The sequence below is a fragment of the Pristiophorus japonicus genome, chromosome 5 (genome assembly GCF_044704955.1).
Source record: "Pristiophorus japonicus isolate sPriJap1 chromosome 5, sPriJap1.hap1, whole genome shotgun sequence".
Taxonomy (NCBI): Eukaryota; Metazoa; Chordata; class Chondrichthyes; family Pristiophoridae; genus Pristiophorus; species Pristiophorus japonicus.
Genome location: NC_091981.1, coordinates 150823163 through 150834261, shown reverse-complemented (window position 1 = coordinate 150834261; position 11099 = coordinate 150823163). Strand labels below are relative to the sequence as shown.

Here is an 11099-nt window from a genome sequence, read left to right as displayed (position 1 = left end):
GGGTAAAGAATACCCACATCAATGTGCATGGTTACTATGTTTCCAACTGGTTTCAGTAACTCCATTTAAAAATGTGTCCATATTAGTACATAATACCCTATGATAATAGCATTTTTACACAGTAAATGATTATTACACCTTGAAGGATGAATGATTTTATGTGTTTTATATTTCATGGTCAAAGAAAAAAATAAAGCAATTACAGTTGGGGGATATTAGTGGATGAACCTTAACACACCTGTATGACATTGCTTTGTTCAATATCTTAATGGAGGCATTAACCGATTTTAAAACCTCTTTTAAAATACAGGACAGAGGAATGTTGCATGATGCTTTAGATGTTCATCCAGTCATATCAGCGACACGAATTCTGAGCCTTAATTTAATTTTAACCTTCTGGTCCATTACCCTAAGTCACAGTTCTTCAAGTGTGATCTTGCTGTTATCCAATGCACACACACTCAACCAACCTGATTATTTTCCTCTCCTGATGGATGCAGAGGCCAATTGTGTCATGCAGTTGAGATGTGCTAACTCAATAAAAGCCAGGGGCAGAACCTGAGACCCTCTTGTATGGTTTTAGACCACAGGACACACTTAATCAGTGAACTGTGAAGGAGCCCCAAATAACCTGACACGTTTTATCTGTTCACATGTAGACTGTGGGAAAACACTTAAGAGAATGGATTCATTATAATAAATGTAATCTTAATATAGTTGCAGATCCTACAGTTCTAATTATGATGTGAAATTTTAATTGAGAAACAATGCAATACAAATAATGATTCTTTAATACAATTCACCGATCTGCAAGAGTTTAGTAAACAAATCAGAATAAAGTCAAAGGTTCCACAATAGGTGGACATTATGTAAATGTTTCACAAAAACAGATGATTTCCCAAGTGTCTTGCAACCATTCGTGACTCTGCGAGGAGCCCTTGACATTCCATTATGAGGTAGTAAAACTACAGGAAGAAGTGGTATGAACAGTAATTACATTTTGCTTTACAGTACCTCACATTACTCTGTTCAAACTGTAAACACATCACTTTAATCGAGAACAGCTGAAGAACACTATTTTTAATACTGAGTTGTAAGTGTCTGTGCATAGTTTGGATCAAACCCATGGTTTAATCATTTAATTTAACACAGTCCATCCTTTGATGTTTGCAGTCTTTATAATTGAGCAAAATCACTTCCGGTTCTCACAGCCAACTTCAGCATTATGTCCGTTATTGCTGGGAGGGATATTAGACACTGGTGCCAGACTAACCCAGTCTGATTGGTATCTGGAAAAAAAGAACAATTAATTATAGAAACATGTTACTGGGAGTTATCAGATTTTGCTTAGTCACAGTCTTGACAAAGATTTATTGCACTAATGCTAATTGGGAAAGCTTCTCTCAACTTGTGCATTATGTATTAGTTATATCACTCTGTAGTAAGGGCAAAAGTCCAAAGAAACACTTCTTCAACAGCTGTTAGTAAAAGTTTTTTTATAACTGAGCCACAAACACCAGAAGGTTCCACTTTTGATTCCTAATGTGTGTTGAGTTAGCTAATCCCAGCTGGAGCAGCTATACAGGATAAACCATAACAACGACAACAACCTCAGCCTGGATTTTCCGGGGAGATGGCAGGAAACCTGTAAGTTCTAACTACACAGTTTTAACTACACAGTGTCCATGTGACGTGAAGGGCGGGTTCCTCACCTGTAAGTTAGCCTGATTGACAGGCTGACTTCCATCGTATGGGGATCGCGGACCAGGAGGCCACAGGATAAAGTGCTTTGCCCAGGATGGCGGTGGGGGGTGGGGGAGTATACGATCCCTGACCACAGAAGAGACGGGTCCAGTGCTGGACCCCCAGGGAGTGAGATCACTCCCTGGGAAGGGCGGGGTGGGGGGGTGATCTTGATCCCGGGACTCAGTCACGATCCCTGGGGGGTCCAATCCCCAACCCCTGGACCGCCTCGCAATCCCGCGGGGGGTGGGTGGAGGGCTCTGATCCCTAATCCCGGGGGTGCGTTCTGATGTTGGGGGACCTTGGGGTCCATGAGGATGCACTCCTGCACCTGCCAGCCCACAAGGAGTACTCCCAGATGCTGTAGCTGCCCTGTTTCAGTCACTGAGCCCCGAGAACCCCAGCCACTTGCAATAAAACCTGTACAGGTTAAAGTAGGGAATTCAGGCCTCATAATATTTAAATTTCCAACCCACCACCTGACAGCCCGCCCCTCTCGTCCCACCTGAGTGAAAGGTGAAAGTGGGTGGGTTGGAGGAAGGTTGTGGTTGGGTTTTACATTTGCATGACTTTCACTTCCCCTGCCTCATGTCTCCAACCCACCCGTTCTTACTTCTGAAAATTCCTGCTGTTGGTTCGATTTATATAGCACCTTGAATGTAGAATAACATTCCAAGGCATTTCACAGAAGTTTAATCAGACAAAAAAAGATGCAGAGCCAAAAGAGGTGATATTCAGGCCTAAATTCCTTAGTGCCCCAAAAGAAGCGCGATTCCCACGGCACTCTGGCATGAAGAGACCTGAGGACCAAACTAAATTTGTCCTTGGACCTCATCAGAATAAATCAGGTGAACTACAGGCACAATTATATGCCCGACACTGCTCGCATGACAAGGCCTTACCAATTTTGCTTCACTGCAAGGCCCAGAGAGTTTTAGAGGAGGAGATGGATGTGGAGAAGCAGAGTAGCCCAGGGCGAGAATTCCAGAGCTTAGAGCCTAAACAGCTGAAGCAACGTCTGCCGGTGATGGAACAAATTGAATGGGGGACGCAGAAACGACCAGATTTGGAGGAACAGAGGGCTCTCTGTGGGTTGTAGGGCGAGGTAAAGTTACAGAGATATGGAGGTGTGAGGCCATGAAGAGATTTAAATGCGAGGATGAATATGTTGGGAGGCTGAAAGCCAATGTAGATCTGCAAGCACAGGGGTAATGGATGAGTGATGAGTGGTGTGGTGTGCTGTTCCTTGAGCTTACATTGAGCTTTATTAGAAAAATGTAGAAGGCTGAGGTCAGAGTGGAAGTGTAGTGGAGACATTTGGGAGTTTGATAGTTTGAGGAACAGCATCTCATCTTTCTATTAGACAATTTACACCCTTCCGGACTCAGCATTGAGCTCAACAATTTCAGATCATAACCTTTGCCCTATTTTTTTGGATGGCAGCTGTTGCTGACGATTCTGATATTCTCATTTACACCTCCTCTAGACCCATCTTTTGTTCCTTAACCGGTTCCATTTACCATCTCCTTTTGCCTTGCACCATCAACCCTTTTGTCATTTAATAAGAACATAAGAAATAGGAGCAGGAGTCGGTCATATGGTCCCTCGAGCCTGCTCCTCCATTCAATAAGATCATGGCTGATCTGATCATGGACTCAGCTCCACTTCCCTGTCTGCTCCCCATAATCCCTTATTCCCTTATCGTTTAAGAAACTGTCTATTTCTGTCTTAAATTTATTCAATGTCCCAGCTTCCACAGCTCTCTGAGGCAGCAAATTCCACAGATTTACAACCCTCTGAGAGAAGAAATTTCTCCTCATCTCAGTTTTAAATGGGCGGCCACTTATTCTAAGATCATGCTCACTAGTTCTAGTCTCCCCATCAGTGGAAACATCCTCTCTGCATCCACCTTGTCAAGCCCCCTCATAATCATATATGTTTCGATACGACCACCTCTCATTCTTCTGAATTCCAATGAGTAGAGGCCCAGCCTACTCAACCTTTCCTGATAAGGCAACCCTCTCATCCCCGGAATCAACTTAGTGAACCTTCTCTGAACTGCCTCCAAAGCAAGTATATCCATTCGTAAATATGGAAACCAAAACTGCACGCAGTATTCCAGGTGTGGCCTCATCAAAATCTTGTATAGCGGTAGGAAGACTTCCCTGCTTTTATACTCCATCCCCTTTGCAATAAAGACCAAGATTCCATTGGCCTTCCTGATCACTTGTTGTACCTGCGTACTATCCTTTTGTGTTTCATGCACAAGTACCCTCAGGTCCCTCTGTACTGCAGCACTTTACAATCTTTCTCCATTTAAATTATAACTTGCTCTTTGATTTTTTTTCTGTCAAAGTGCATGACCTCACACTTTCCAACATTATACTCCATCTGCCAAATTTTTGCTCACTCACTTAGCCTGTCTATGTCCTTTTTCAGATTTTTTGTGTCCTCCTCACACATTCCTTTTCCTCCCATCTTTGTATCATCAGCAGACTTGGCTACGTTACACTCAGTCCCTTCTTCCAAGTCGTTAATATAGATTGTAAATAGTTGGGGTCCCAGCACTGATCCCTGCGGCACCCCACTAGTTACTGGTTGCCAAACAAAGAATGAACCATTTATCCCGACTCTCTGTTCTCTGTTAGTTAGCCAATCCTCTATCCATGCTAATATATTATTCCCAACCCCGTGAACTTTTATCTTGTGCAGTAACGTTTTATGTGGCACCTTGTCAAATGCCTTCTGGAAGTTCAAATGCACCACATCCAGGGGTTTCCCTTTATCCATACTTTTCGTTACATCCTCAAAGAATTCCAGCAAATTTGTCAAACATGACTTCCCCTTCCTAAATTCATGCTGACTGAATTTTGCTTTTCCAAATATCCTGCTACTGTTCTTTAATAATGGACTCCAACATTTGCCCAACCACAGATGTTTAGGCTAACTGGTCTATAGTTTCCTGCTTTTTGCCTGCCTCCTTTTTTAAATAGGGCGTTACATTTGCAGTTTTCCAATCTGCTGGGACTTCCCCAGAATCCAGGGAATTTTGGTAAATTACAACCAATACATCCACTATCCCTGCTGCTACTTCTCTTAAGACCCTAGGATGCAAGCCATCAGGTCCAGGAGATTTATCCGCCTTTAGTCCCATTATCTTGCTGAGTATCACCTCCTTAGTGATTGTGATTGTATTAAGTCTCTCCTGCCTTCCACCCTATAACAGACTTTCCCTTTTGTTCTTTCCTCCCCTACCCGAATCCCTGCTTCTACGTGCTTAAAACCTGATACACCTCTAATTTTTTCCAGTTGTGATGAAAGGTCATCGAACTGATACTTTAACTCTGTTTCTCTCTCTGCAGATGTTGTCTAGCCTGCTAAATATTTCCAGCATTTTCTGTTTTTATTTCAGATTTTCAGCATCTGCAGTATTTTGCTTTTGTATTAGGATTAGCTGAGTTTTACAGAGGGTGGAGAATGGAAGGCCAGCCAGCACAGTATTGGAATAGTCGAGTCTGGAGATGACAATGGTTTTAGCAACAGATGAGCTGAGACCAAGGTGGTGACAGGTGATGTAATGATGGTGGAAGTAGGCAGTCTTTGTGATGGAGAAGATACGGGGTCAGAATCTCAGCTTGAGGTTAAATAGGACACTGAGGTTGCGAACAGTCTGGTTTCACCAGAGACAGTAGACAATGCATTTTACTGCAAAACAAATTGTGAGATTTGGGAAACAGCCCAAATTGTGATAGGTACAATAAGGGGGCCACTTTGCTTTTTAACGTGTATAATAATTGTATTACAAAAAGCTACTCTCACCTTCTTACCACAAATGATTCCAGTATATCCTGAACGACAGGAGCACACATTTGGAAGAATACATTTGCCTCCATATAGACATTTTTGTCGGCACACAGCTTTGGAACATAACGAAAAGCATATCAATATTTATACAGTACAAACCATATAAACAGTAAAGTTTTCAAAGTGATGTCACTTTTCCATTAAATCACCAATTTCTCCCCTCCTCCTGAAGGTGCTGATGTTCCACAGGGCCCATCCACCCTCTAGAACCTCTTCCAAAAGAATCTTGTATTTGGAGTCTCTGAGGGAGGAGTGAGTGAAATTCCTCCTATCTATAATTTTAACAAAAAAGTCTACAAAATGAGAAACTCTGTGTTATACTCATGCCAATTTTTTTCTCTTAAACTATCGTCAGGAAGATTTTCACCTCCTAGTCCGATCAGCCTTGGGTTTGGCCATTTTTGCAACTATTTGAGGCGCTATAACTCAGATGCAAGCAAACTAAACTGATACCAACAGCATAGGTACGAGGCTGCATGATCATCATTTACAATTTCCATGGAAGCTTTCCTGAAGTCCCATTGTAAATTAGATGGAAGATGTAGGAAACCCCAGAGAAATGGCATAAATGATCGTTTCCCCAATTCTCTGGGATTTCCACCAATTTCCAACCAAAGTTATGATGAAAAATTGGGATAAGTCTGCAGAAATTGTACCACCATATATATTTGGTGCTTATATATATATACAATTTTGTTAAAGCTGTAAATTGGGGGCTGATTTTTCACATGCCAGTGTAAGATTTTCAGGATTTGGGCTGGGCAAATCATTGGACAGCGGCATGGACTAGAGACAATTCCAACTCACACAGCTTCACCTCATTTGATTTTGTGGATGAGCTGCAAGTGTAAAAAATATTTGGGATAGGCAGCTTGCCCAATAGGGGCAGTTTAAAGTGGCAGTGCACTTTTCCTGGTCAAAGGTGGAAGAACAGGTTGGAAGAGCTTCACTCACATGTTTTCCCACAGTTGACCTCTGTTTTTGAACAGGGCTATGGCTATATTGGTGGAGAAAGTTGAGGAGAAGGGAAACACTCTGTTCCCCTTGAATGAGTACGATGTCTCACAGAGAGCTGGAAAAGAAGCTTGGTAGGAAGAATACCAACAGCACATATCACAGGACATGGCTGCAATGCTGAAAGAAATGCAATGATTTCATCAGATGTGCTAAGGTAAAACAAACTGGCAAGTCTTCTTTCATGCAATAACAAGTAAAACAATCCAGCATAATGGTTAATCAGGCCTTCACACATACTTGTGCCATTGGGCCCAATGCGATAACTTACCTTGACAGCTGGAGCCTCTGTCTACTATGATCATCTGCAAAAGCACGGTCTGTTCACATCTGTGCAAATATCGGTGGGTAAAAACAGTGCACCTCTCATATTGCAACCCACCTGCCATCATTTCAGGTTCCCCCTTTTCTTCCCATTACTTCATGTTGGAAGAATTCCCATTGGAAAGCTCATTGATGGCTATAAAGGTGTTGTGCAATAAAAAATAAAACAAGCTGCTCAAAGGTTCACGAGAAAATAAAATGGACCTGAAATGGCCATAGTCCAGGAAAATTAAGTTTCTTGTGGCCCTTTAAATTTACTTATCTGCACTTCTCATCACCTGGAAACCCCAGATGCCTTATTATCAAATTAGATGCAGCATTAATGAAGGAATAATGGCAGTGGAGGCCACATCATTTAAATATTAAAATGACATTTCTGCCCAATTCAAGAAGGAGCTTTTCCTGCTCTCACTCTCCCCACCCTGCAGCCAGAAATGTGCATTATGTTCTACTGGGCAGAGAATCTTATATAAATTTTTATAATATATAACCTTACAGAACGAATACTAACAGGGTATTATGATCAGAAAAATTGGTCCCATGTATGAGGCTGAGCCGTGGGCCTGATGTCCATAACTGTAGACTTTCATCAGGAATTAGTGGCTTTTGATTGGCGAATGCATGCTAGTTAATCTTCCATTCCTTAATCTAGGATGGTCAGAATAGGGTTGAACAAAAATATGTCTACAGAAATTAATTGTATGCTTCCTTCTGAAATGTTTTTGTAACAGAAAAAGAGAAGTTTGGATGCTTACCTATATTCTTGCACCTGATGGGTAATTTTGCTCTGACACCAATTCCAACTTGAGCACAAGAAATGCATGGGCAGAGGAGACAACCTATTCATATTGTTCTATACAGTATTTGCATTTAGGATGTACCAAGCAAGTGGAAAATTTTACGAAGCTCTTGGTTCCGAAATTCCATGCCACTTCCATTTTATGGTGGGTCCACAGCATAACATTGGGGCAACTTACTTTTTCTGGTCAGCAAATTGAGGTGGAAAGGGTTTCTGATAGTTTCTGCCCAAAAATTGATTTCTTTGCAATTCCAAATGTAATTTGGACCATCCCGCGAATTGTTCACCTCACCAAGTTTTAAAAATTCATTTTTGTGATGTGGGCATTGCTGGCCATCCCTAGATGCCCTTGAGAAGATGGTGGTGGGCCTTCTTCTTGAACCACTGCACTCCAGGTACTCCCACATGCTGTTATGTAGGGAGTTCCAAGACTTTGACCCAGGGATGCTGAAGGAATGTCAATATGTGTCCAAATCAGGATAGTGTGTGAATTGGAGGGGAACTTGGAGGTGATGGTGTTCCCATGTACTTGCTACCCTTGTCCTTCTAGGTGTGGGATAATGGTCCCCTTTATTTTTTTTCGTGCATTGGCCCATTAACTGGCTGCCCGGCCCATTCAGATTTCCGCACATGCACGTTTTTTCCCATATAAAAGCCAGTGAACAACCTACGCGGGACCTCAAGACCATTGCACGGTTCGGCAGCTTAACCCATTGGTGGGGAATGTCGTGGGTTTGGAAGTTGCTGCCAAAGAAGCCACGTCAATTTACTACAGTGGATCCTGTAGATAGTGCACACTGCAAACACGGTACACTAGTGATAGAGGGGGTGGATGTTTAGGCTAATAGATAAAGTACCGATCAAGCTGACTGCTTTGTCCTGGATGGTGTTGAATTTCTTAAGTGATGTTGCAGCTGCATCCATCCAGGCAACTGGAGAGTATTCCAGCACACTCTTTGACTTGTACCTTGTCGGTGATGAACAAGCTTTGGAGAGTCAAGACTTGAGCCACTCACCACAGAATACCCAGCCCCTGCTCTAGTAGCCATGTCATTTATGTAGCTGGTTGAGTGTCTGGACAATAGTGACCTACTGGATGTTGTTGGTAGATGATACTGAAATGAGCTGCAGTCACAGAAATTGGCCCTCACTGCTCTCTCTGTGGATCTGAAGGTCACGACCATAGTTCACTTTTATAGCACTATATTATTTCAGGCAGCCATGGGGGATCGGGCACATATTCAGCAGTTAACTGAAGCACGTTTCAGTATGTTCAATTCATCCAATTTGGCATTACTGCAAGTCAACAGTGAGGTAGGCCCATCCAGTTTTATGGCTTGTGGCTTTTCCAAAGTCCAGGGTGCAATAGATGCCACATATGTTGCTTTGTGAGCTTTTATAGAGGGTGAAGAGTGTGCTGATGCCCAGGATACCCAAGGAAGAAAAGTGAGAATTGGACTGTTCAGCCACCAAAAGACTGGAAGCAAGTCTTCCTCAAATTCCGAGGGATTGCCTATGATTGTCTGTTCTGGTCAGATCATTGAAATACCTGCGGTACTGTTCTACAGTTCTGTTGGTGACAGAATTAGCACATGATGCCAATGAGATCTCCCTTAACATGGCACAAGAGAGATTTTCTACAGCTTCTCCCATGAAAACCAAGCAGTCTTACCCTCTCTTCTTGAGGTTTGTTTCACTGAAATTATGAGCAGATCTTTTGTTCCTCTTTGTAATGCCTTTGTTCCTTTTTCAGCTGCATGTAACTTTCAAAGGAAGATATTATTGAAAATGGGCTCAAAGTCTGATAGCTACTTGATGGTGAACTGATTCAGCTGAACTCTTTCCTATTTGCCTACTGTCCCCCTGCCACCGACCTGTTGGGCAATCTCTATACTGACTTGGCATTTTAAAGGCCATGGTCATAGTTTCCAAGCACCCTCAGCACAGTACTCTTTTTTTACGAGGGATTTGCTTTGCTTTGGAGATTCTCAAATGAACATGAAAATGAGCTGACCCATGAAATTCTGGAAGATTTAGCTCTGCAGAGCATGGGTGAGCACATCTCCAGACTTACTGGCGCATCTCTCACACAATTTGGAATGTGGAATTTTGGGGCCCTTCATCCAATGATTTTAATATCAGTTGTTGAATTTAACTGCTGAAGGAGAAAACAAGAAAAGAACAGCTAAGATAATTACATTTATTTGTCATAAAATTTCCAGCTGCGATCAGTTCTATTTGACACATGTTCTGACCTTGCAAGCACCCTCAAAATGTAAAAACTAGGATGGGACAAGCAACTGTCTTGAAAGCAGCTTACGTATTTGACACTGCAGTCCTTCCCATCCGGGCACACAATGGCAAGTGCTGGGACCTATGCATTCTCCTCCATTGTTGCACTTCTGTAGACAGATGGCTAAATTGGCACATGAGAAGATATTGATTACTGCATGCTTCAATTTATTTGAATTTCAATAGATTTAAAAAACACAGTGGTACAAAGTTTGAAGGACAGTGTTTGTAGTTCAAAACAACTTTGTCAAAAACACAAAATTTAAAGTTACAGTGCTTTGAGAAGTAGAGGCCTTGAGGTGTCCTGTATCTATCCACAGTATTAACATGAATGCACATTAGGAGCTACTTTAAAATTCCGACTTACGTATGTTACATCTTTTCCCCCTCCATCCTGACGCGCAAGAGCAGACATTGGGACCCACACATTTTCCTCCATTCATGCACATTGGCTCACAGACACCTTTAAAAGAAATAACTGCGTCATATATAACAAATTACACTCATATTCCATGACTCATCTAAAACAATGTTTCAGAGTGCTTTACGAAATGGGAGGGTGACAGTAAGAGGAAGTAAAGGAATTTGAAGGAGGGAATGAAAGCATGCGAGTCTTTTAAAAGCAGAGAGAGAAACATAGAAACATAGAAAATAGGTGCAGGAGCAGGCCATTCAACCCTTCTAGCCTGCACCGCCATTCAATGAGTTCATGGCTGAACATGAAACTTCAGTACCCGCTTCCTGCTTTCATGCCATACCCCTTGATCTCCCGAGTAGTAAGGACTTCATCTAACTCCCTTTTGAATACATTTAGTGAATTGGCCTCAACTACTTTCTGTGGTAGAGAATTCCACAGGTTCACCACTCTCTGGGTGAAGAAGTTTCTCCTCATCTCGGTCCTAAATGGCTTACCCCTTATCCTTAGACTGTGACCCCTGGTTCTGGACTTCCCCAACATTGGGAAAATTCTTCCTGCATCCAACCTGTCCAAACCCGTCAGAATTTTAAACGTTTCTATGAGGTCCCCTCTCACTCTTCTGAACTCCAGTGAATACAAGCCCAG

At 42.3% G+C, this 11099-nt stretch overlaps 1 protein-coding gene across 1 annotated transcript in view; it reads right to left on the bottom strand.

Moving 5' to 3' along the window:
* Positions 1–1268: 1268 nt before the first annotated feature.
* The window catches only part of vwde (von Willebrand factor D and EGF domains), a 341224-nt gene continuing 331393 nt past the window's right edge, over positions 1269–11099 (bottom strand). Inside the window, exons 29-32 of the mRNA XM_070880205.1 lie at positions 10404–10499; positions 10065–10160; positions 5563–5660; positions 1269–1289 (exon numbers count right to left, since the gene is read on the bottom strand). Of these exons, the coding sequence (XP_070736306.1) occupies positions 1269–1289; positions 5563–5660; positions 10065–10160; positions 10404–10499 (311 nt within the window). The remainder of the gene's footprint in view (positions 1290–5562; positions 5661–10064; positions 10161–10403; positions 10500–11099) is intronic.